The sequence below is a fragment of the Anopheles marshallii genome, chromosome X (assembly GCF_943734725.1).
Source record: "Anopheles marshallii chromosome X, idAnoMarsDA_429_01, whole genome shotgun sequence".
In the NCBI taxonomy this organism is placed as follows: Eukaryota; Metazoa; Arthropoda; class Insecta; order Diptera; family Culicidae; genus Anopheles; species Anopheles marshallii.
This window is the reverse complement of record NC_071325.1, coordinates 10,446,316-10,469,882: the sequence shown is the minus strand read 5'-3', so window position 1 is coordinate 10,469,882 and position 23,567 is coordinate 10,446,316. Positions and strand designations below refer to the sequence as shown.

The window sequence follows — 23,567 nt, the reverse complement described above, 5'->3', positions numbered from 1 at the left end:
GTAAGAATACAGTTTAATGCATCAATAATGCGGATGTTTAAAAATTAAAAAATAAATCATTTTTATCCCGGTCTGCGTCCACTAAGGGTTGGTTTAATATGGACTGGGAGTAAAACGGAAAAAGTCCTCAATGCATTCATTCGCATCACAACAGTTCATTTTTGGACAATAGGGTCTTTTAGGATTTTTGGAAAAAGGCCCAATTGAGAATAGAGACCCGTGGATTCTATGAGTCAACATTGGATTGCGTATAAAAATGATTAAATCGTTGATAAATTACATATAAAAAGAATCGTTATCTTTGAACGGAAACAGATTCTTCAACCTTTTTCTTGCAATCTATTGACGTGGTAGTGTGTAAGGTTTATTTATCAAAGAATCGTTTCGCAATAATATTAAAACATACGTGTCTTGGGCCTAATCGTCAACAAAATGTACTATTGTGATTTTACTAAATTGTTGGGGACTCTGTCAGTGAGCTGCTTAATGAATGCTTTGAGAAGAGTCATTCATATGAATCTTTTGTGAGGAGTCATTTCAATCAGGATACGACTCAAAAAAAAATCTGAATTGTCAGAGCAGCGACGGATACCCAATCAGGTATTTCAGAGATTCAGCTTCATGAATCTGAATCAGATTCACCTAAAACTAGACTCTATTCTGCTATTCATGTACTATTTCTTGCTCCGCAATATGAATGTTATTACTCTTGTGTAAGATTATATGGATGAATCTTAGCGTTGCGCGAAGCTAAAGCTTCCAAATGAACCTCGTCGCATGAATAAAGGCAATTGGTTGAAATTTGCTACACTATCATCGATGATTTTCATACACATCTTCTTCCGTTCGGGGGCGTGCAGACCACCCCTAAAGTCATGAGATCTTATCTTATCTGCCAAAGCACTGACAATCCGGAAATTTGGTAAGTGCCCGATATCGGGCATACATGCCAAACGCACACGGGCATCATGACTTCATTTGAAGATAAAGCGATCGTTTTGATCGTGAGCGGTGCGAACCGTTCAGAAATACACCTTACTGGTGGAACGCTTTGCCACCAGCTTATCAGCTCGCGTGTAGTGAGAAGTGATGACTTTTGTCCGCAAGTAGCTCGTGATCTTTACGTATGCGTTTCACCTCATTGCCCTCGTTACTCACTGATTCTGTACAATTGTTGCTTTTATTTCTATTTTTGCTGATAATAATCGACATCCGGTGCGCCCCACTCCATAGCCCCCCCTCGATCGGCAAACAAATTTTCCAACGGCTTACGTGTAGGTGCGGTGATACCGATAAGCGTTAGCTGTGTGCCCCCAAAAGCGACCCGCTTTTCCCGATTGCATCCACCACAAACAAGCAAAAGGGGAGGCGGTCAGCACACTTATCGCTTGATAGAGTGTGGCGACTAATAATGAACCGTCAGTTGAATTTCATGCAGCTTACGGAATAAGTCATACGTGCAGGCAGCAACTGTAAAAATAAGGGCTTTCTTTTAGAATTTTCGGTTAAAACATGCGGCACATTACCATACTAACCAAATAATTTATCTCTCGTTTGAAGCCACACCAGCGCCAACGAGTTTGACGCCCCTGTTTCGGTTGCATCAATCGATCCTGCACCCATACGAAAGGAAGTGAACAATCGCTACGAAGAGATAGCAAAAATTGGGGCTACTCTTGGTGGTGATTGGGCCGCAACGTTACGATTCGCATCACCGCCCATGCCCAGCCGGAAGTCAGCCGCATCTGCTGCCCGATTTCTCTTACCCGCGAGACCGATCGTTTTCTTCGCGTATCTTGTACTTTTGCTTTTGTTTTCCTTTTATTTTGGGTGGGCATAGCCCTGGCAGTGGTCGGCGTCTGATCGAAACCTCACTACACCATCCGACCAGTGCTTCTTACCCTTGATTGAATCGTTCCATTGGGGTAGCAGTTTGCGGTTGCACTGGTTGAAGGTTAAAAGAACGGAGCGCAAGCGAACTGATCATTCTGCGCAGCGGCGCTTCCCGAATTCCCCCAATAGATCTCTCCCACCACCTCCCTTTCGGGACCATCGCACCACGAATGTGATGTGCCAACACTTACAGACAGTACATTACTTGGCGCTGCGTCACAATGCACATCGACACATCGATGACGCCAGGGAAAGTATTTAGAAAATGTGTGCCATAGCTATTACAACGCTGCTGGTAATTGTGCCTTAATGATGGTAATGGATAAAGGCACCTTCTTTGCAGTAACATCTTCCCTCCACCTCCCAATCTCCGTTGGCCACCGTTGGTTGGATTGGTGTTGGCCTCCGCTGCAGCAAATCAGGACTGTTTTCTAGTGTTGTGCCTAATGAATCAGTTGAGAAGAATCATTCGTATGAATCTTTACTGAGGAGTCATTCAAATCAGGATCAAAAGATTAATAATTTCATGGCGAAGGGAGGGGGGGGGGGGGGCAGTTATGATTCATGAATCTTTGCAAAAAAGATTCAGAATCATAGAATGAATGATTAAAATATTAATTCAGATTCATGAATTACAGTCAGGTTCGACCAACACTCACAACAATCTTAAACAGCCGTTTCTGCCTTTGTTTGACTTTTTGTCGAATCGTGATGGGATTTTTTTTGGGCGCTTGTCGTGTGCTCCTAAATACACCACCAGTGCGCACTTAGGAATCTTTTATTACAAACTATTCATGTATTTAATTTGTAGATTAACGTAGAAAGAGGATTCACAATTTTTGAAGATTCATGATTTTATGAGGATTACTTCACGAATCTTCACAACAAAGATTCAGAATTATTGATTTAATTGATTTTCTTTATGCAAGAAGAACGGCCAGGCTGTATTGCTCATTGAAATTTCTGAATCTGATTAAAATTCACCAAATTTGTCTGAAATATCAGTATAGGGATATTTCACTAAAAAACGTTTATGGAAACCCTGTCTTGTGGTGTAACGCCCAGCATCAACACGGTGAAGGGATCACCACAGGATTACTCTCATTATCTCTACCTATCTATCTATATATACATATATATATATTAATTTCTCTATCTTCTCTCTCTCTCTCTCTCTCTCTCTACTCTTTATTCCGTTACTACGCCTTATTTCAAATAGCATCTTTTTGGTGCAATACCGCGTAAAAACTATTTTAAACAATATACCCATAACTCGCAAAGCTGAAACCTGTGGCGTTTTTGTCGCTAGGCATGTTTGGTCCTTTGTTGTGTGCAAAAGATCACATAACTATTCCAATTATAGTTTGCAGATAATCTGTACCATTGATGTCTAACGACTGTTGTTATTCCCCATGTAACTTATATTATTACTATAGTTATAAACCACTACTGTCGCGAGCAAAGCAACAGAGCAACATTTTGATCATATGACCTGTTGTTTGTGGCTTATGCAAATCAGCTGTTCCATGTAGAACGATTGACGCAATTCGACTCGCTCGATCGTGCGACGGAACGGGGAACGGGACAGATGCTTTTGCGGGGTGGAAAGGCGTGACAGGGAAGCACAACCGGCAGGATCGGGAGAAATTGTCATCGAAAGTGTTGGTATGGGTGCAATCACGGGTACACTTTAGTACATGGGAATGCCGGAAGGGTCAGGAGGGAGGGTGGGAGCGTGAAAGGGATTGAGAGATACGGGAGCGTCCGTCTTCGCTGGCCAATCTTCCCAATAACGGCTTCATTCATGGCCTTGTTCAAGGATGGGTCCAATGTAGTTGATTGTTGGAGCAGTGCACTAGATGACACGAGTGGCAGGTGTGACCGGAGGGCCAGCGGTTGCCAAACAGAGCGAGATGCAGAGATGGAGACAATTGAAGTATCGCATCCGAGCGAAAAGGAACCCCGTTTTGGTCAGTGCGAATGCGATTTGATTGTGATGCTTTTTTTTTGTTTGAGTTGACATGTGTTGGTTTTGCTTCTTCTTCTTCGTTTATTTATTATGGCCATCTTTGCTCACAAATTCGCTTTCGCTCTCTCACTCATACCATCTCGCTCTCTCTCTCTCTCTCTCGCTTCTTAGACACCATACAAAACTTGGGCCCCAAAGTGGTTGATTATTGAAAGAAAAACTTTTCGATAACTCAAAACACTTGTCTTAACGTTGCAATGGTACCAAATACTAAGTACGTGCTACATTGAACTTGTCGGATATGCTTAATTTCAGTCATGATTTCGTCTTCGCGTTGTTCATGGTTTAACCAGGCCGACAACTGTTTTTGGATGCCTGCTGTGACGTAGTGGTGGTATCCCCTATTAACACCGGACAAAAAATGTTAACCTAAATCCAATACCCGGTCCCAAAAGCTGTGTTTACGCTATGCTCAAAGTTGTTAATCATATTGTAGCGTACACAACCGCAAAAGACACACTTTCGCCACATATTAGCCAACGTCGTGGACATCCAACTGCACACATACGTGCATGTACACACTATATTACGCGGCTGCACACAGCAAAAACGCACACAACACACAAACGTAAATGGAAATTCTATTCCGGGGGGAGGGGTTTCTCCCTATCATCTCTTTTTAAAAGCTCTGATTCTCTGGTGCTCACTCATTCGCCGTATGCTCTACTTTTTCAATCATTTTATGATTGTGTCACTACAAGACACATTTTTTCACAAAGCACACGTTAAATTATAGTTACCACACACACACACACACACATACGACACAACGGTGTACAGTAAAATTACAATGTTTCACTTAGTTGCGTATATTATTCACCATTTAGAATATGCAGCACGACATAACACATAACACACCGCCGGACCGGACCAGGGCTACACATTCACAACACTGCACTGGCTATTGCTTCTTGCATCCGCACACGACCGTCGAAAATAATGTTTAAAGGACGACTAGATCGAAACACACACACACGCACACACCACCAGTACCTTTCGTGCCAAAGTACGTCAGCTCAGAACAACGAACAACACCTGCAACACCAATGTCACATTTGGTGTGACAGCCGAGTGCCTCGCAGTGCGTTTGTAAAACAGGCAGTTGTGAGTGTCATACTGTGCTCTTTTATTCTTCTTGGAGCAAAATGATAATATGCAGGCAGTCCCCGAGATACGCGGGTTTTGTAAATTTGACAGCTGAGTTAGTTTATAGCACAACATCTAAGCAAAAAGGTGTAAAATTGGTCTAAAGTAGCTTCCTTTGCCATATGAAACATTTGTTTTTAGTTTATTTTAATTTATTTTATTCATAAGTTGCCTGATTTGCTGAATACATTAAGTGCAGAGAAGGAAGTCAACTATCTAACGTTGAAGTACAGACATTCCCCGGGATACGCTATTATAGCGGACCGCTATAACCCGGAACAATCCGCGTATCTCGAATTTCCACGTAAGTCGAATCCGGGAGTAAAATCGTTTATACAGACAGTCCCCGACCCGCAGCTGGATAGTCTGTCCTGAGTACGGTCGATAGGTACCGTTAAATAAAAAAAGGTCTTGGCTAACGTAGCTGTCATCCTCCGCTGCGTAGTTTGATAGTTGTGCTGTTGGAGGAGGAATTTGAATGGAAAATTATTATTTTTGTTGACTTTTAGAACTATTTATATAGATTCTTGAACAAAATAATGTTGGAAGCTCTTTTTCTTCTTGGTATCTGTCCTGACGCTGAAAAAATGTCTGTTGGCAACTGCAAATCTTTCTCGTTTGAACACAGTGGGAGCTTGGCACTAACGAAAAAAAATGTGACATTGGTGTTGCTGGTGAACAAAAACGCCCCATCTTCCGGGGTAGCCGGTTAACAGGTATAGGAATAACAGCAAAGTTTTGAATTAAAAATATCATGTACCCTTTGTGTGACTTTCCAACCTTTCGTTAAAACATTCGTTTTGTTAAATTCAATCAATGCTCCTTTTAGTAATGGCCGTGCAAACGTTATTTTTACAACAAATCAACTACATCAAACAGTGGAGGTTCTGCACTGCAGCGCCAAAGGAAATTTAAATCTAAAGTTGCGTTACCGCAATCTACCCAGCGGTCAGAATATTCGTTAAGCGGGCTTCACAGCGGCTTCACAGGGACCTTTTGAAGCCCCTGTGAAGCCCGCTTAACGAAGAGCTTTTTTGTGCATGTGTTGGTGTGAAACGCGGTAGCCAGAGGTATACCAGAGGACAAAAAATGATGTTTCAATAATTAAAATATTTTCAACTTGCACTTAATATGTTTACACATACGGTGTTATGCGTAGGCCTGGAAATAAAGCAAAATTTTAATTAATAAATAAATCGTAAAATGTTGTATAAAACATGCAAAAGTACACAATTACCTTGCTGATTTTTTGTCCTTTCCGCTTCGGTTTTTTCGGTGTTTGTCATGTGGGTACGATCGTATAATCGTGAAAGTTTCGGAGCGATGAAATGTTTCAAAACGCTATCCCGAACGTATATCGTTTTCGATAGGCATCAGAGATTATAATCAAAAAGAAAAATATATTATACTCCTATGACAACTGCGATAGCATTGTGAAATTTGGTTACATTTGCAAACAAGTGGGCGTAAAAACAATTTGGTTTATATAGCTTATTATTTATATTATTATTCCCTTACTTCTCCTTGTCCGATCGAAACGGAAATGTTTCGCTGCATTTCATGAACTATTTCACAAATTTACGATTTTACGATCGCAGTAACATTCCGGTGGTTACAGAATAAGCGCTTATCATTATTAATAACCAACAAACAATTAATTGTGTGATTTTACATGTGCAATTAACTAATTTTGGTGGAATGTTCAGCGAACGACGACTGCACTGCACAGTGCAGTGCAACAGCTGCCGGTAATCAAAGTTGTCAAATTGGCACACAATTTGAGTTTCGATGGGCTGGAGTAAACCGCTACACTATCCGTGAAAGGTTCGGGAGATTGAAACCAATAGAGCAAAAGACATTGTTGCTGTATAGACGCAAGTCGTGAATAAACTGTGATTATAAACAAAACCAGGTGCCGGCATCATGCACACAGCGAAGAAATGGATCTATGCGAAGCCGTTCGCCAATGATCCAACGCTAGAGAACTTCCAATTGGTAGAAGAACCAGTACCGGAGCTGCAGGATGGAGGTTTGGTACAGTAATTTGACGGCTTTAAATGCTCATGACCGTAACTGTTTTTTTTTTTTTACATATTTTAGAATTCATGATACGGGCCATGTACCTTAGCGTGGATCCCTATATGCGAATTTACACGCTGAACTGCCCCGTCGGAAGCACAATGATTGGGGGCCAAGTTGGACAGGTGATTGAGAGCAAGAATGCAGAATTCCCGGTTGGATCGTATGCGTTTGCGCAAGTTGGTTGGCGCACGATCTCCGTCTGTAATCCGGCCATGTTCGAAACGCGCAAACCGTACGTGTTGCCGGATTTAGGCGATCTTCCCATCTCACTCGGTATGGGAGCACTGGGGACCGTTGGTAATACTGCCTACTTTGGCTTTCTGGAGATCTGCAAGCCACAGCCAGGCGAAACGGTTGTGGTTAGCGGTGCGGCAGGTGCGGTCGGTAGTATGGTTGGCCAGATAGCGAAGATTAAAGGCTGTCGGGTGATTGGAATTGCCGGTTCGCGTGAAAAGTGCGAGTGGCTGTTGGAACTCGGTTTTGATGGAACGATTAACTACAAGGCGGAGAACATCGGGGAAGCTTTAAAGCAGCTCGCTCCAGATGGAGTTGACTGTTACTTCGACAATGTTGGTGGTCACACGTCCGAAGTAGTAAAGGGACAAATGAAAACTTTCGGGCGAATTTCTGTATGCGGAACAATATCGATGTACAATCAGAAACCGGCTAAGGTGATCGATTCACAGCGGGATTTTGTGTGGAAACAGCTGATGCAGGAAGGGTTTAGCGTTCACCGATGGACGGATCGGTGGTTCGAGGGCGTCAAGCAAAACATGCAGTGGATTCGAGAGGGAAAGATCAAAGTGCGAGAAACATTCACTGAAGGGTTTGATAATATGCCCAGCGCGTTTATTGACATGATGCAGGGTAAAAATATTGGTAAAGCAGTTGTTAAAGTTTGATTTCCGTATGTGTGGTACCTTTCAATAAACATTCGCAAAGCTCCATTAAGTTATCCATATTAAATCACAATGATTGGTTGAAATATACTTCGTTCAAATATTATGCAATAAATTGCTTAAATCGGGTGTGGGTTTTGAACCAAGAATAGGTTAATTAGGTAACATCCTTATCAGTAACGATAAGATAATGGCCGGAGAAGTCTTCGGAGGTCGTTTTCGTTTAAGAAAATGAACAGAAATGGTGCTCGTTATCATCTTCAAATTCTCGCTATTTTTCTGCCTCCCTTGACAGATTAGAATTGTCATTCTAATACGATTGTGTTTGTCTTGTTTATCGGCGAAATCTCGCATTTGTAGGAACCTCATCGAAATGAGTAAGAAATGTGTAATGAAATTTAAAAGAATATATTCCAAACTTGCGTTTTTGCTTTTACAGCAGTGCTTTGGAAACATATTGCCCGTCGTTGGTATTCCGGTGGTGATACAGCATTTGCCAGAAAATGGATTTACGCGAAAACGTTCAAAGGTGAACCGTCACACTGTAATTTCCGTCTGGAGACAGAACCTATTCCAGCAACGTTGCAAAAAGGCGAGTTTCTGGCCCAGGCCGAATATCTTTCGGTTGATCCGTATATGCGCCCGTACATGCTCGCCTACCCGGAAGGTTCACTAATGATCGGTGGCCAGATAGCACGGGTGACGAAGAGTGCCAATGAACAGTTTCCCGTTGGGGCTAGCGTCTTCGGACAGTTCGGTTGGCGAACACATACCGTCTGTGATCCAGCGCGGGTGGAAAAGGATAAACCATATGTATTGCCAGATTTTGGTCAGTATCCCACCAGCCTTGGCCTAGGTATACTCGGTATGCCCGGAAATACCGCATACTTTGGATTGCAGGAACTTTGCCAACCGAAAGCGGGAGAAACGGTTGTGGTAAGCGGTGCGGCCGGAGCAGTGGGAAGTGTGGTGGGACAGATCGCGAAGATTATCGGCTGTCGCGTCATCGGGATTGCCGGATCGGACGCAAAATGCGAATGGCTGCAAAAAGATCTAGGTTTCGATGGAGTAATCAATTACAAGCGGGCAAACGTATACGCCGAGCTGAAGGCCGCTGCTCCGAAGGGAATTGACTGTTATTTCGACAATGTCGGCGGGGACATAACAGAGACGGTCCTGAAGCAGATGAACGTGTACGGGCGAATTGCAGTGTGTGGTGCTATCTCGAATTATAACAACGCCGTTGCTAAAGTTACCGATCCGCAGCGACAGTTTGTCTTTAAACAGCTACGTATGGAAGGGTTCCTTGTTTGGCGCTGGAACGACCGTTGGCTGGAAGGCATCGAAGCGAACCTGCGTTGGATACGGGAGGGTCGTCTTACGTATCAAGAAACCGTCACAGAGGGTTTTGATAAGATGCCAGATGCTTTTATCGATATGTTGCGTGGCGGTAACACAGGCAAGGCCGTGGTGAAAGTGTAATCCCTTTAGTAATACAGTCAGGAATAGAAGCGAGGCACAGTTCTTATTGTGTAAGAAGTTATAGAGCTCTATCGAAAAAGGATAGGTCATAAAGATGAAATATTGACAGGAAGAAGTTCTGCCATACGGTACTCTTAGTCGCCTTCGCTATGGTATCTCTGGTAGTGGTTTTTCAGCAAACATTTATATTGGAACCGTTTCTCACACTTCGCACAAGGATACGGTTTGTCGTTCGTATGAATTCGCATATGCACTCGTAGCGTATACGCAATTGTGAACTTCTTATTGCACACACCGCATACATGTTTCCGTTCGTTACTATGCGTTTTCATGTGCTTCCATATCGCACGTCTGTAAAGGAAAAAATACAAAAATAAGTTGAAAAATTCTTCATTGATATTCCTGCAACGCCTTATGTATGCTTACTTGTTACGCATCAGCTTTCCGCAAACTGTACAGGGCAGTTTCGGTTCTTCGTGGTACGATAAGTGAGTTTTGTAAATGCCCTGAGTTTTACACTTTTTGCCACAAATACTACACACAGCGTAGAAATAATCGGTGTGCCACAACTTTTTATGACGGTTTAGCAAAACCAACCCGGTAAAAGTGCTGCTACAACCCTCCTGATCACAAGCATAGGGACGAATATCTAGACCAATGGATAGAAAATTAGGTATTGCAGCTATATTCAACGACTTTTAAGTTACTCATTACATACTTGCATGTTCGTTGAGATGCGGTTTTAGTTTCCAGTTGTCGTACTGCTTACCGCAAATATGGCAAGTGACCTTCGTGCGTTTGGAGGATTTTTTTATGGGAACGATTGGTTCAGTTTCATTTACTATTAATCCGCTAGCTTGTAACGTAGGCACTTTGTTTTGCCATCTTATGAATACCTCCTGCTTATGTTTTAGTTTTTCCACTAAACATTTTTCCAACTCCACCATACTTTCAAATTGCAATGCTTCGCAAGAACTCCGCTCGTGCAGGGATAATTCTTGAGCGTTATATATAATTTTTTGAAAGCTATCTATCACATCCAGCAGCAGACAACATTCGTTACACGATCGAAGCTTACTATGCTTGGAATGTTCGACATTTAGCACTCTAACTATATTTTGCTGCTGGTTCGTTAGCCCAACAACAGTATCACTTACGATGCAACAAAGGCTGCACCGATGGAGTTCCATCGCTTGTTTTGCATGATCTTGCACGTGCTGTGTACGATCGTGTCGATTTTCTTGATGGGTGGGTGTTTGCTCTTCAAGGAACTTTGTAATCTCCATCAGTATCTCCGGATCCGGTTCGCACTGTTCTAATCGAGCTGGGACGGGCTTTGCGTCCTGAAGCGTTGCTTTTTCCGTTCCAATTTTCTTATCCATCCGCTCTTGCTGTCCATTCTCTCCGAACAGTTCCGTTTCAATTGCTAGCGATCCTTCCAGATATTGTTCACTGTTGGTTACAATGCTGGCGTACAGATAGTCAACTTGCTGCTTGTGCCTTACTATGAAATTTTCACACTCCCGAAGGAGGAGTTGATTTCTGTCGGCGGCCCAGTCACCCAGCTCTAGAATAACGAAGTCTTCCATCAGTAAGCGATTGGTTTTGAAGCATGCGTTGCGAAACTCTGTTGTCAGGAATAGAAGCGAGGCACAGTTCTTACATATTTTGGTAAGATTATCTTGTTTGGTTACCTGTAAACCAGACATACGAGTGGTTAGTAGAAAATGTTTTCAACTCCAATTGAAACTATCATACTCACGCGTATCGAGGTGCATTCAAATATTTGGTGAGCAATGCTATATTCCTTATCGGTAAAGATATATTCTAGAAAACTGTCGTCACATACCCGCATACAAAGTCTACATTGATTAGGGTCGTTAATGGCATTCCTGCTGTCCATGTTACCGACACCTGGTGTGTGGAATAAAGTGTCCTAACAATTGCACCAGCACCACGGCATGAGACAGTACCATCATACTTTTGTTTTCCATGCTCCCTCTCATATTTTCATCAAAAATAAGTGTGCGCATGTCCTTCGTTCAAAACGATAACTGCCGTGCGGTTGATCTGAAACGGAAAATCGATATAAATTAAGCGTTAATCCTTTGTAATGGTTATATTAATGCAATTTACAATATCTTTTGCATGCTTAACACCGAAGTATCAGCTGTTTTCAAAGGAGTATAACCCTTTGATCACATTATGTTGGAAAAAAGCACCGTTCAACCGTTCCTTGAACATTTCGTGGCTGTAGTTTAAGCTCCATAACTTGGTAAGATATAATCCTAGCGACATAGTGCGTTTTATTGTTAATATTTCCGAAAAAATGCCGATATTCACGATTTAAATTATTTTTCACGCAACTGCTATTACCAAACAGCGCATCACTTTGAGTGTCGAACTGTCAACTATTTGTTTATGACATGATCTCTCCGTTTCTTCACAGTTTTGAGGAATTAAATTTGTTTATACTACACTGTTACATTCTTCGCTTTATGTTGAGCTATTCTCGCGATAAAAAACGAATGAAAATTGGCGAAAAATATTATTTAACTTTATTTTGATAAACTTTGCTCACTACAGAAGATCTCAGTCTATTCAAATATTCCCTCAAAACTCACTATACGCATCATAAAGCGAATGAAAGGTACAAGCTCGATCCGCCACTCTCCACTTGACATTTTACGTACATCGAACATCAACATCCAAGCAGCCAAAAAGATGCCAGTACTCGTCACTGTTTGTAAAATGCAACCTTCGCACACAGTCATTTCTGTACGTAGAGCGTGCGTAGCCATAATCGTTCTGTGAGATTGCATAGCACTTGCGAGTTTAGTCTGCCGTATCCACTCGGCAGAGGTTGGTGTTTTTTGTTTTATTAGGCGGATAACAAGTGGTTTTTTCGTTCGTTCTGCAATCACCGCGTGCGAAAACCAATCCAACACCATTAGGCGTACCAGGTGTACCGCATCAGCGAGTGAAAATGTCGGGGTTGGTGGACGTCGAAGAGCTGGAGCGAGATTGGTCCGAACTTTCGGACGAATTTCGGAGCCTGGAGGTAAGACAGCACCGATGGCCCATGCTTTGTTTGACAGTGTGTGGGTTGTTATTTAATGCTTGCATTCCTTTATTCTGGCTTACAGGCAGCTAATCAATCATACCAGGAGCTGCACGAACGGCTGGAAGAAATGCAGGAAAAATGCACAAAACAAATTCAACACCAGCGCTACCGGATGCGGCAAATATCCAAACATCTTAAAACGTAAGCTGCTGTTGTTTCATAGCGGTTGCTCGCTCGAGGAAGCCTTTTTTACGTGCCTCGATCTATAAACCAATCGAGTACATCTTTAGCAAGACGTCTAATAAGTATGCACAAAACAACAGGTGGGCGATAAGATAAACTTTGGACTCTAACCGACTATGGTATCGATTAAAAATGGAATTTTGCTTATCATCGCGGAATTTTGGCTTTGGTTTCGTACCGGCGTCAAAGGGTAGCAATGCACTGTATGATATCGTAAAGATTTTCGGTATCAATAATGGGCTATACCACAAAGCACCCTTGGCCGAAGATTGGGTAACCTTTAAAACCTTTCCCGCGTTAACAATGTTTTTGTGTATGTGTGTGTGGAGTTCGAACGCTAATTACGTGCAATGGCATGCAAAGGCAATCGAGATGCACGTTATTATTTTTTACATACGTCCCTGTACAAGGACAGTCCTTAACGCCGGAACCGGTTTGCTTTGTGCGTAGTTATTAGCTAATGAGGAAAAAAAAAACTGAGCTGTATAATGATCGAAAGTCTATTAGGTTTGAAATTTGGGGCTTACAACAGTAGCCTAATAATAAAGCAGTTTTTAATTCGTTTCCACTCTTCTTTATACATACATACAGGTACTTGACCAAGGAGAGGCTAACGCATACGAATAAGGAAAAGTTGACGCAGCTCGATAAAAGTATCATGAAGCGAAAAGCACAGATACACGAGATCGAACAAGGCTTGCCGCAACAGAATAGTCGATACTTAAAGATTATTCTAGGTGACGTGAACGTATCGATACTGAACCGGAACGATAAAATTCGTTATAAGGATGAGTATGAAAAGTTCAAGCTGATCTTGAACGTCATTGGATTGCTGCTCTCGTTTTTAAATATCCTGTACAATTATCGGTGAGTAGAGATGCGTGTATAGAGCACACGATAAAATTGCACATATAACATATATTTCTTCGTATTTAACAGTGCTTTGGAACTTGTGTTTCTGTTTCTGTTGGTCTGGTATTATTGTACCCTTACCATACGAGAATCGATCTTGAAGGTAAATTTTATCATTGATACATGTTAAAAGCAAGCTAATTTGGTGTATTTACGTTATCCCTTTTTGTTCTATTTTACTTTAGGTAAATGGCTCGCGTATAAAGGGCTGGTGGCGCCTGCACCATTTCATTTCTACCGTCTGTGCCGGTGTGCTGCTCGTGTGGCCCCAAGGCGAACCATGGCAACTCTTCCGGAACCAGTTTATGTACTTTAACGTGTACATCAGTCTGGTCCAGTATATGCAGTTCCGCTACCAAAAGGGTGTGCTGTATCGACTCAAAGCGCTCGGTGAACGGCACAACATGGACATCACCATCGAGGGTTTCCATTCGTGGATGTGGCGCGGGCTCAAATTTCTCTTTCCATTCCTGTTTGTAGGCTATCTGTTTCAGTTCTACAATGCCTTTACGCTGTACCAGCTTACCGAGCATCCGGACGCGACCTGGCAGGTGTGTTATAGGGTTGATCTGTCAAGCATTCCGCATTTACCTTAATCGGTTTCCTATGTTTCTCGTTACAGATACCTGTTTTGAGCATTTTGTTCCTCATTCTGTTTGTCGGTAACAGTCTAACGACGCTGCTTGTTATACTGCAAAAGCAAACCGAACACACCGAGAATCGATATCGATTGATGAGTCTGATCGCTTCTAAAAGACAAAAAACGGTACGGGTAAGTGTTGCTTGCAAGTCGATGCGTTCTCACATAAAGCTGCATGTTAATTGTGTTATATTATGCATTCTATACATTCCAGCAACCATCAAACAGCGATGCGGGTGATGGCACTAATGTAGATTCACCAAAATCGAAGTAAACCGCATTTCTGTTATGAACTATTTGTCATCAATCAAAGAGAACAACTATGTTGTACATTTCCTTTACGTTTATTTATCAGAGAATATGAAATAAATCGCGTCAGCGCTTGTGAAACACGCACTGTCTCATATGTTGTCTTTTTGTAAAAAGATGGCTCAATATGGAATCAATTTATGATAATTTCAAGAAATTTGGACAGAAAACTGAACCGAATGTGAATTGCATTGAATTTTAGACTCCCGAACGTCTTGTAGAATATGTTGGGTAAATCGTTAGGTGAAAAGCCACATAATTCACTTCAGAAACAATTACTCCAACCAGAATTCTTTAACCGTATTCCCTATATTTTATTTTTCATTGAGCAGCCAAACTAGGAGCCCTACTATCACGATACGTTAGCGTAAAAGTGTTATTAAAATAGTTTAACAAGATGCAACAACTTGAGCAACATACAAATGCTTCAACGACTGCTTCGTGTAACGTCGTGGCACATTCCATTGAGTACGAGCAGTTGGAAAATTGATCATGGCAAAATATAGGAGATCTCCGGTAGAATCGAAACCTAATCAAATAGTTTGCCGTTAGACGATGGAATAAGTTCGCCTGTATTGCGAATTCGGGATTGCCAACAAGGTGAAGATTCGTATGTTCATCGTCAGATTGGTAGCATTCAACATGTTAGAAACGCAGATGCGATGTTCTGGCTCACGATGCCAAAACGGAGGACAAAAATGGAGGTTCGATCAGGGAAACCAAACCACCGTATTCAAAGTTACGGACTATCAGATAGCCGGATGGCCAGGAACAGCGTTTTTTTCTGTTGCCAGTGACAGTGTTAATTCAAATCCAGCTCAAGTGGCTATGCGCACACGTCTTACAAAGGGGCAACTGTAGTTTGACAATTTCGACGCACACAAACGTCAAATCAAAAGCCCCCGGTACAACGGGGAACCAAACTGCTGCAATTTGGACCCAAACCTTGCCCTGGCCATTGTGTGTTAATTAAACCTTCGGTGCGTGTGTACGTGAGAGTGGTTGTTGTTTTTTTTGTGGTTCGCTTCTTGTACAGTTTCAATGTTGTGTCGTCTCCGCAGTCACAACATCCGACACTTATCGCTGTTGGAATTGTCCAGCAAGAAGCAATTGATGGCCAGAAGCAATCGAGTTGGGTTTGCTAGCGGAAATGCGTTGCCGTTTATAAAAATACCGGGCCCTCGGCGATTGCCGCTGCTCGGTATGCTAAACGATATCATGCACCTCGGAAAACCAGCTGAGTAAGTTACTTAAGAACACGGTTCGAAAGTATATTCAAACATTGTTTCATGATTATCGCTTAATCCGTCTTAATTATCTTGTTATCCACTGTTACAGGTTGCATCTACGCATTTCCAAGTATCACGAGCTGTACGGTGACCTGGTGCGATTGCAGATTGGCACCCAAAATGCAGTATTTGTGCGCGATCCACAACTAATGCGCAAAACATTCCAGCTCGAGGGACCATACCCACGCCATCCGTTGCCGGAATCGTGGACGTATTTCAATAAGAAGCACGACTACCAACGTGGGTTGTTTTTCATGTTAGTTAGAGGCGCATTTAGCATTTGCTGATAACCAATAACATTCCCATTTGCTTCGCTTCCCATTAGGGACGGTAGGGAATGGTTGCAGGCGAGACAGATTTTCAACAAACCCATGTTGAAAGATTTCAATTGGATGGAGCTACCGATCCGCGGGACTTGTGCTGCTACGGTCGAACACATCAAGCAGAACTGTGATGATACATTCGTCTTTGATGGTATAGAGGCATTCCTGTACCAGTGGTCTGTCGAAGGTAATTTAATATTAGCTATGAACTGATTTTAGATTAATGGCTATCTATTGCATCCCACAGTGGTGCTAAGCGTGATGCTTGGAGCATCCTTTCCGAAATGTCAACAGTCGCCGGAGTTTCGGCAACTGGTAGCACAGTTCTCATCCGTAGTGTATGACATCTTCCGGTTTAGCTCCGAACTGATGAACATTCCACCGGCAATCGCAGACCGTTTGAACGTACAACCATGGCAACAGTTTGAGAAGGTGGTACCTGAAACGATACGCCTCGGTAAGTCTGTCAAACAATGTATCGCAATGCGAACTACTTTTAAAATATGCTTTCGACCTTTCAGCAACTGATATAATAGAATTCGGTATAGCCAACTCCCAATCAAACGACGGATTGCTAGATCTGATGGTACAAAAGCTTGATAAACCATTGATGATGCGGATCTTTATAGACTTCATAATTGCCGCCGGAGATACGGTACGCAATTCTGAACTATTCTTAAATTTTATATTTTCTAATCATAAACTAACTTTTTTCTCTGGGCTTTCGTAGACTTCATTTGCTACCGTTTGGGCGCTTTATTTGCTGGCAAACAATCCCACCGTTCAGGAATCGGTGCGAGAAAATATACGCGAGTCGAACACACTGGAATGTACGGCGGTAAAGGGTGTCGTACGGGAAACGTTGCGTCTTTATCCGGTCGCTCCATTTATTGGCCGATTCCTGGAGGATGAATGTAGTTTTGGAGAGTATCTACTACCCAAAGATGTGAGTTGTAAGACACGGAAATTTCGCGATTACATATATTAATTGTTTTTACTTTTATAGACGCTTGTGTTATTATCACTGTACAGTGCTGGCAGGGACGAACGATTCTTTATTCAACCGAACCAGTTCAATCCGTACCGATGGCAACGAAACACAGCCACACCTAGTAACAAAGTAGGCAATACGGCATCCGCTTCGTTGCCGTTTGCAATCGGAGCGCGGTCGTGCATCGGGCAAAAGATCGCCCAGCTACAAATGCATTATTTAATATCCATGGTAAGTACTGCTGCGCCCGATATGACCACCTTATCTATCTACTTAATGTAACCATTTTTACCATGTAGATGTTAACGAATTTTGAAGTTGGCCTGGCAGAGAAGGATCAACAGGAATCGATTAAACCGATTCTCAAGATGATTACGGTACCAAACATGCCCGTGAAAGTGTCTTTTAAAGCCATTCAAACTAACGCCTAGCTAGTGCGTGTCATTCTACGCCATTCTATTACGATTTTTAGAACGAAGATCTGCTTTTAATTTAGCTTTATATTTGTCGGGCAACAAGCAATTATTAGGTAAATGGACAAGGCGTTAACCAGCCGAAGAAGTAACTAAGATATCGCGTAGCTTTCGACCAATACCCCCTCAACAGATATACCTCACAGGATCCTATTTGATGAACGCTGCTGTTCACAAAGTTGTTTATTTTTTATCTTTTATTATTAATTCAATAATGTAAGATACAGTTTAAAGTCTTCCAAACCATAACATGAAGTTTACCTCAACTGTATTATCCGCTTTTGTATGTATGCTTTCGCTGTTGCTGTTACAGCATTTAACTGCTTCGTACACTGAATTGCGACACGTCGGAAGCGCTTTATCGCAAAGTAAATAACATCTCACAAAGCGGAAGGTACAAGAGCAACGGTTCACCTTGGTAGCAAACTGTTGATAATTACCGTTGGCTACTGTCCGCTACCAGGCTCTGTGCTATGGTGGGCATTTTTCATCTCACGTTTAAAGTCCTTCGGGGTAGAAAGAGATTTTATGGTTTATAAACTATCCAACAAAAGGGTTGAAAGTTCAACCAAAAGCAACTTACCTTCATAAGGGCGAAGTATTTTTTTCGGTTCGCTTCGAGTTCGTTCAGCGTTTGCTGGAGTGATCGTTCAGCATGTTCGAGCTTTCGGGTCCGGTCGGCTATGTGCTTTGCCATTAGCAACCGTTCCTCCGTCCGGTGTTGCCGTTCGACTGCGAGCGAGTTCGCGAGACTGATAATCTGTGCATCGTACTCCTGGCACATGGTCACGAATTTGCCGTACTCGAGCGTGATGGCGATTGTTTTCGACTCCTGCGTTGCAATTTCCTGCTGCAGCAAACAGTTCACCTCGCTGAGATCTTTGTTCAGCGCTAGCAGCTCCAGTTCCCGCACCTGCAATTCCTCCAAATCTTTCCGATACTCGTCGAGTGTGCCGGTTAGCTGCTCGAGTTCGGTGCGCTGATCGTTGACGAGCCGCTCGATGCTGTAGGGAGTTAGGAAATGTTGAGATCTGTGGTTCATGCGTTAGTGTAACAATATCACACCGTGTAGATTCCTCTGCGGCTGCATCAGCAGCATTCACTTTGGATTGCAATTCTTCTATCACAGATGCCTGTTGGTTCAAATGTTTCTCCAGCTGATCCAGTTGCTGTCTCAGGTGTTCCCGTTCCGTGTCGCCTTCCTTCAGCTGCGAATGGAGTAAAGTACGCCATTTAGTTTGCGTTTTTAATGTTCAAGTATAAACTCACCGCCACCACGGACAGGTTATATTTTTTATCCTGCCGTTCCAGCGCATCCTGCAGTTCGGTGTTCGTGCGTTGTAGCGCGATAATCCTGGCCGCCTGCTCATCGCTCGCATGCTTCAGCATAATTTCCCGCGCCTGCAGCTCCATCACCTTCCGCTCCATTTCCGCCACCTGCTCGCTCGCCTGGTGCGTTTCCTCCGCGATGACATGCTGCAATAACTGTTGACGCAAATTTAGCACTTCCGCCTCAAGTCTCTTGGAAACAAAACAACGGTACAACAGTAGGTGGTTGTAGTATTCAAAAGCAAACATCCGAATGGTGACATCGCCCAAAGCAAAATACCATTCGATCGTCGGCCTCTCGCCGTAAGCGACAGCTGCTGTACTTGTAGCGCATCTCGGTCTGGGACGCGTAATGGCGACTACCTTCGAGTTCTTTGCCGAGACACTCAATGTCCCGCAGCTTGCCAATCGGACCGCACAGTGTGACACGCGTAAAAGAAACAAAAAGTCAAACACAAAGTGTAACTCCTGGACACGTAAACAATACATAAAACCTCGGGAAGCAACTACGCGCACAAGCGTATCCTAATCGTAGAGGAAGAGAATACATCGAAGATGTTCGATTTCGAGCAACTAGCACAAAACCCTAGCCAAACACATAGCCTTACACGCAAAAGCACTGTGGAAGTAACAATGCTAACCGTTCAAAATTTGTATTGACACACTACCAACTCGCGAGAGTAGCATTACCTTCGATTCGATGTTCTTCTGGAGCTTGGCCTTGTCCGCTTTCAAGGAAGCAATCTGTTTCTGGAGGCCACCCACTTCCTGGTCGTGTCGTCTTAGTTTCGTATCCTTCTCCTCCACCAGCACCTTCAGATCCAGTACCTTCTTTTCGACGAACGCATACTTGATGACTAGATTCTCATTGTCCTTCACATACCCGTCGAGCTTTTTCTGGAGCTGTAAGGTACCTCCACAAGGGTCAGAACTCGGCTACCGCTTCCAGAGGGGCAGATGATAAAGAACCTGTCACAACTTACCATTTCGTTGCACTGTTCGAGTGTGGCCAGCTGGGCACGGCATTCCGCTAGCGGTTGCTGCAAACAGTCGCACATTGTTGGCGACTCCACGCTCGTGTCGTGGGAGGCATCTGCCATTCTTTTTGTTTTGGCGTCCGTATACCATACGCCGTTCGTTAATACGCGGGTTAACTGATTCGGTATTATCGATTCGCAAACTAGACAGCACAGCGAGGGGCTATCACTGCGCAAGTGTCATGCTTGCTATAAAAGAACCTGCTGCACGTTTCGTTCGCAGGCTACACGTGCTTCTAGTACAAATCGGGATACATCATTTGAAAACGTTGTTTTGCTGCAATAAAATACGCGGTTCCGAATCGTTTAACAAATTGCAATGATATGCCTTAAAAGTAAGGCAGTAAAAAAATCTCATTATTTATTGGTATAACATGCAATCATCCACTCATTCAACATTCAAATCTGATTGTAAACAAACAGGTATTCTATTCTGTTTGGTAATATGTGAACAATACACAAAGCAGCGGAAACTTCGCTATGAAGTAAAATTCTACTGAGTATATTCAGATTAATGATCAAATTCCGAAGATAGTGTCGTCCAATACACAGTTTGGGCCAGGTAAAATCCGATCGTATGCAAGTTGATGCCGGTTCCTGTACGCTGTGTTCGGAAAATTTGACAACGAACGTAGTTTATAGTACAAAATCTAGGCAAAAACGTGTAAATTATTATTTTTTTAAATGTCATATCAAACATTTGTTTGTTTGCAGATAAAGGCTATGTTACTAGTGTTGTGCTTAAATAATCAGTTGACAGTTGAAGTCATTCATGAGTCTTTAGGGAGGAGTTTTTTTTAAATCAGAATTCGACGCTCATAAGATGCATGAGTCCTCCGAGCAGTGGCGGCAGTTTTGAAGGTTTTGAGGTCTTTGTAATGAGGGATTCTGATTCATTCATCCAATACAAAGATTCATTCAGAACCATGAATCGGAATCAGGTTAATAGTTTTATGCTTAATGATTCAGTTCAGAAGAGTCGTTAGCGAGGAACCATTCAACTCAGGATTTGACTCTCGTAAGATGCATGAATCCTCCCAGCAGTGACGGAATCTTTGAGGATTCATGCCATTTTGTAATAGAGAGATTACGATTCAGCCAGAATCATGAATAGGAATCAGGTTACTAGTTTTGTGCTTAATTAATCAGTTGAGAAAAGTCATATTAATTTTTAGTGAGGCATCATTGAAATCAGGATTCAACTCTCAAAAGATGCATGAATCCTCCGAGCTGGGACGGAATCTGTGAGGATTCATCTTTGAAATAGAGCGATTATGATTCATTCATTCAATTCCAAGATTCATTCGGAATCGGAATCAGATTGAAATTCGAGATATGAGAACCTTTTCTCGCATTATAGCGCTCCGCTATAATATAGTGTATTTCGGGCATCGCCTCACCTACACCAGTGTAAAATGCGTAATTTTATGGCAAATGTGAGAGTGCAGTTGAGAATAGCGGGTGCTATAACAACTGGAATCCTTTTGCAAACATTGTTCGAATGCAGCTATTAGGCAAAACGTGTGTAACCGCAGGACAATGATATAGGTTATGCACTTAAATCAAAGCGGGCTGCTCACACCGAATGCCATAAAAAAAACCAAACAAATCTAACTAATGGAAATTGTTTCCTTGCGCCGCTAACTGGATTGCAGTCAGGGCGGAAATTGAGATTGAATCGTTGAGATTGTTTAGTAAAATGGGTTCGCTGTGACATAAATAAAATGCACGGCTGCGACTGTGACGAGAAGACACTGCCAGCTGCAGTCGTTAGGCGGAAATGAATCCGGTTGGTGCTAATTTAATCACTATAAAACCGTTCCCAACCAGCGTAACGAGGCGTATTAGAACGTTTGGAATAAGCTTTTACTCGGGCCTGTCGATCGATACAGCACAGCATACAACTGTTTGAACCTCTATTTGTAATATAGGTCATGACTGTTATATTTGTTTATAACCGAAACAATAAAACATACACATTTCGTAGCTGTTGCGCCTTGAAGCAGATCGTACCATAGCCGAACTGCATGCGCCATCATCTTAAGTGGGTAATAAAAAGCAACTAGAATGGATAAATTTCACCATCAAAGTCGCCCCGAAACCCACCAAAGTTACCGCCCAACGGCACGGTTGAGGTTAGTAGATCTCGGCGAACTACTTCCAGCAAAACCTTTGCCGCACGCTTGCAGAAGTTGCCAACAACCCGCACAGTCATTTAATTGGAAATGATTTCTTAAAATGCTTATCAAGTGCATAATACCGTGACAACTGGGAGTATCGTTCTGTTTGAGGTTATGTATTTGTAGTTGTTTTCTTCTTCTTCTTCTTCTTCTTGAAGTTTCGCGCCCAATACGTTTAAGATGTCCCAGCGCGAACCGAGCCACTCCGCAAAAAGTTAGATTACTGACAGGCAGAAGTTAGTCCAAATTTCCACCGACACTTCAGAGCATTAATTGCCTTGACTTAAGCGTACTAAACTTTGCAGACTCGTCCGTCCGTTACCATTTCTGCAAGGTTTTGTACGGCAGGCGCCGTTGTTCATGGGCGCTGTGTGATGAAGAATGCTTCAATAATCTAATTAACGCACAGCGTACAGAGCGTGCCTACGCATTAAAGTGTTGCTGCAAATGTCAAACGTACTGCGAGGGTTTAAAGTAACTGACATCGAAAGATACATTTACTACGTCATTGCATATTGCTGGATGCTGCGTCTCGTTCCCACCCTGCAGACCTGTTCTAGCAGTACTACGACTTCACCAGATATTACCTCGGATACCGGAACCGGAACTACGCCACGCACGAGGGACACCAATGGGACATCAGGGCGGCTTCACAATTTCCATTCGCATTGCAATATTTACGCTTGCCTTCAAAACGCCTCGGACCCGCTGTTTTTATTCCTTGAGCTGCATTGGATGTAAATCACGCCGCAGCAAGTTCAGCTGGAACTCCTGCAAGTCTCCTGCCGAAAAAAAACCCCTCCCCAACATCCGAGCGTTGTAGTTTGGAACGATTTTTCCCTTTAATGCTGAAGTCCCTTTTCATTAGAGAAAGCAGATTGAATTATTTCGCACACATAACAAATAATTCAATTTTTCAGGAATTTATGATTACTTCACGATCTTTTATTTCTTCTTGTTCGTTTTTTGGGGGTTTGTTATTAAATTATGTATTGGTGTGTAACTACACGCCGTCCGTACATAGAGCGTTGTGCCGGTGTGAGAATATTATGTTACAAAAGGGGTTTTTTTTTGGCGGGGCGAGTGGGTTTTGGGTGCAACACACCGATGATCAACAGTGTGTGTTGAGGGTCTGTTGAAATCGAAGTCGCTTAGTAGCAGAGCACGAGCGGACCAAACGCGCGCGCACACTCGCTCACTCACTCACTCTTGCTCGCTCTCTCTCTCACGCGCGCGCTCTCTCTTT

General features: G+C 42.8%; 6 protein-coding genes across 6 annotated transcripts; 4 read left to right on the top strand and 2 right to left on the bottom strand.

The window, feature by feature from the left end:
* The first annotated feature begins 6,991 nt into the window (after positions 1 to 6,991).
* LOC128707437 (prostaglandin reductase 1-like) lies at positions 6,992 to 8,052 on the top strand. Its single transcript, XM_053802426.1, has 2 exons — positions 6,992 to 7,097; positions 7,169 to 8,052. The coding sequence occupies exons 1-2, from the start codon at positions 6,992 to 6,994 to the stop codon at positions 8,050 to 8,052; spliced, it is 990 nt and encodes a 329-aa protein (XP_053658401.1).
* A 370-nt stretch (positions 8,053 to 8,422) lies between these two features.
* Positions 8,423 to 9,531, top strand: LOC128719341 (prostaglandin reductase 1-like). Its single transcript, XM_053812968.1, has 2 exons — positions 8,423 to 8,426; positions 8,489 to 9,531. The coding sequence occupies exons 1-2, from the start codon at positions 8,423 to 8,425 to the stop codon at positions 9,529 to 9,531; spliced, it is 1,047 nt and encodes a 348-aa protein (XP_053668943.1).
* Positions 9,532 to 9,665: 134 nt separating this feature from the next.
* On the bottom strand, positions 9,666 to 11,829 carry LOC128719329 (zinc finger protein 675-like). The gene is made up of 5 exons (XM_053812957.1): positions 11,754 to 11,829; positions 11,294 to 11,445; positions 10,250 to 11,225; positions 9,958 to 10,180; positions 9,666 to 9,882 (listed from the first exon to the last, which is right to left on the bottom strand). The coding sequence occupies exons 1-5, from the start codon at positions 11,827 to 11,829 to the stop codon at positions 9,666 to 9,668; spliced, it is 1,644 nt and encodes a 547-aa protein (XP_053668932.1).
* A 688-nt stretch (positions 11,830 to 12,517) lies between these two features.
* On the top strand, positions 12,518 to 14,664 carry LOC128719318 (transmembrane protein 120 homolog). The gene is made up of 7 exons (XM_053812946.1): positions 12,518 to 12,592; positions 12,678 to 12,796; positions 13,430 to 13,705; positions 13,778 to 13,853; positions 13,936 to 14,301; positions 14,373 to 14,522; positions 14,605 to 14,664. Exons 1-7 carry the CDS (start codon positions 12,518 to 12,520, stop codon positions 14,662 to 14,664), a joined length of 1,122 nt encoding a protein of 373 aa, XP_053668921.1.
* Positions 14,665 to 15,740: 1,076 nt separating this feature from the next.
* On the top strand, positions 15,741 to 17,733 carry LOC128719307 (cytochrome P450 315a1, mitochondrial). Its single transcript, XM_053812935.1, has 8 exons — positions 15,741 to 15,940; positions 16,038 to 16,244; positions 16,314 to 16,498; positions 16,559 to 16,768; positions 16,833 to 16,966; positions 17,042 to 17,257; positions 17,318 to 17,533; positions 17,602 to 17,733. The coding sequence occupies exons 1-8, from the start codon at positions 15,741 to 15,743 to the stop codon at positions 17,731 to 17,733; spliced, it is 1,500 nt and encodes a 499-aa protein (XP_053668910.1).
* Positions 17,734 to 18,221: 488 nt separating this feature from the next.
* Positions 18,222 to 20,204, bottom strand: LOC128712197 (myosin-2). The gene is made up of 7 exons (XM_053807096.1): positions 20,088 to 20,204; positions 19,795 to 20,007; positions 19,385 to 19,504; positions 19,045 to 19,296; positions 18,841 to 18,983; positions 18,359 to 18,779; positions 18,222 to 18,281 (listed from the first exon to the last, which is right to left on the bottom strand). Exons 1-7 carry the CDS (start codon positions 20,202 to 20,204, stop codon positions 18,222 to 18,224), a joined length of 1,326 nt encoding a protein of 441 aa, XP_053663071.1.
* Positions 20,205 to 23,567: the final 3,363 nt, after the last annotated feature.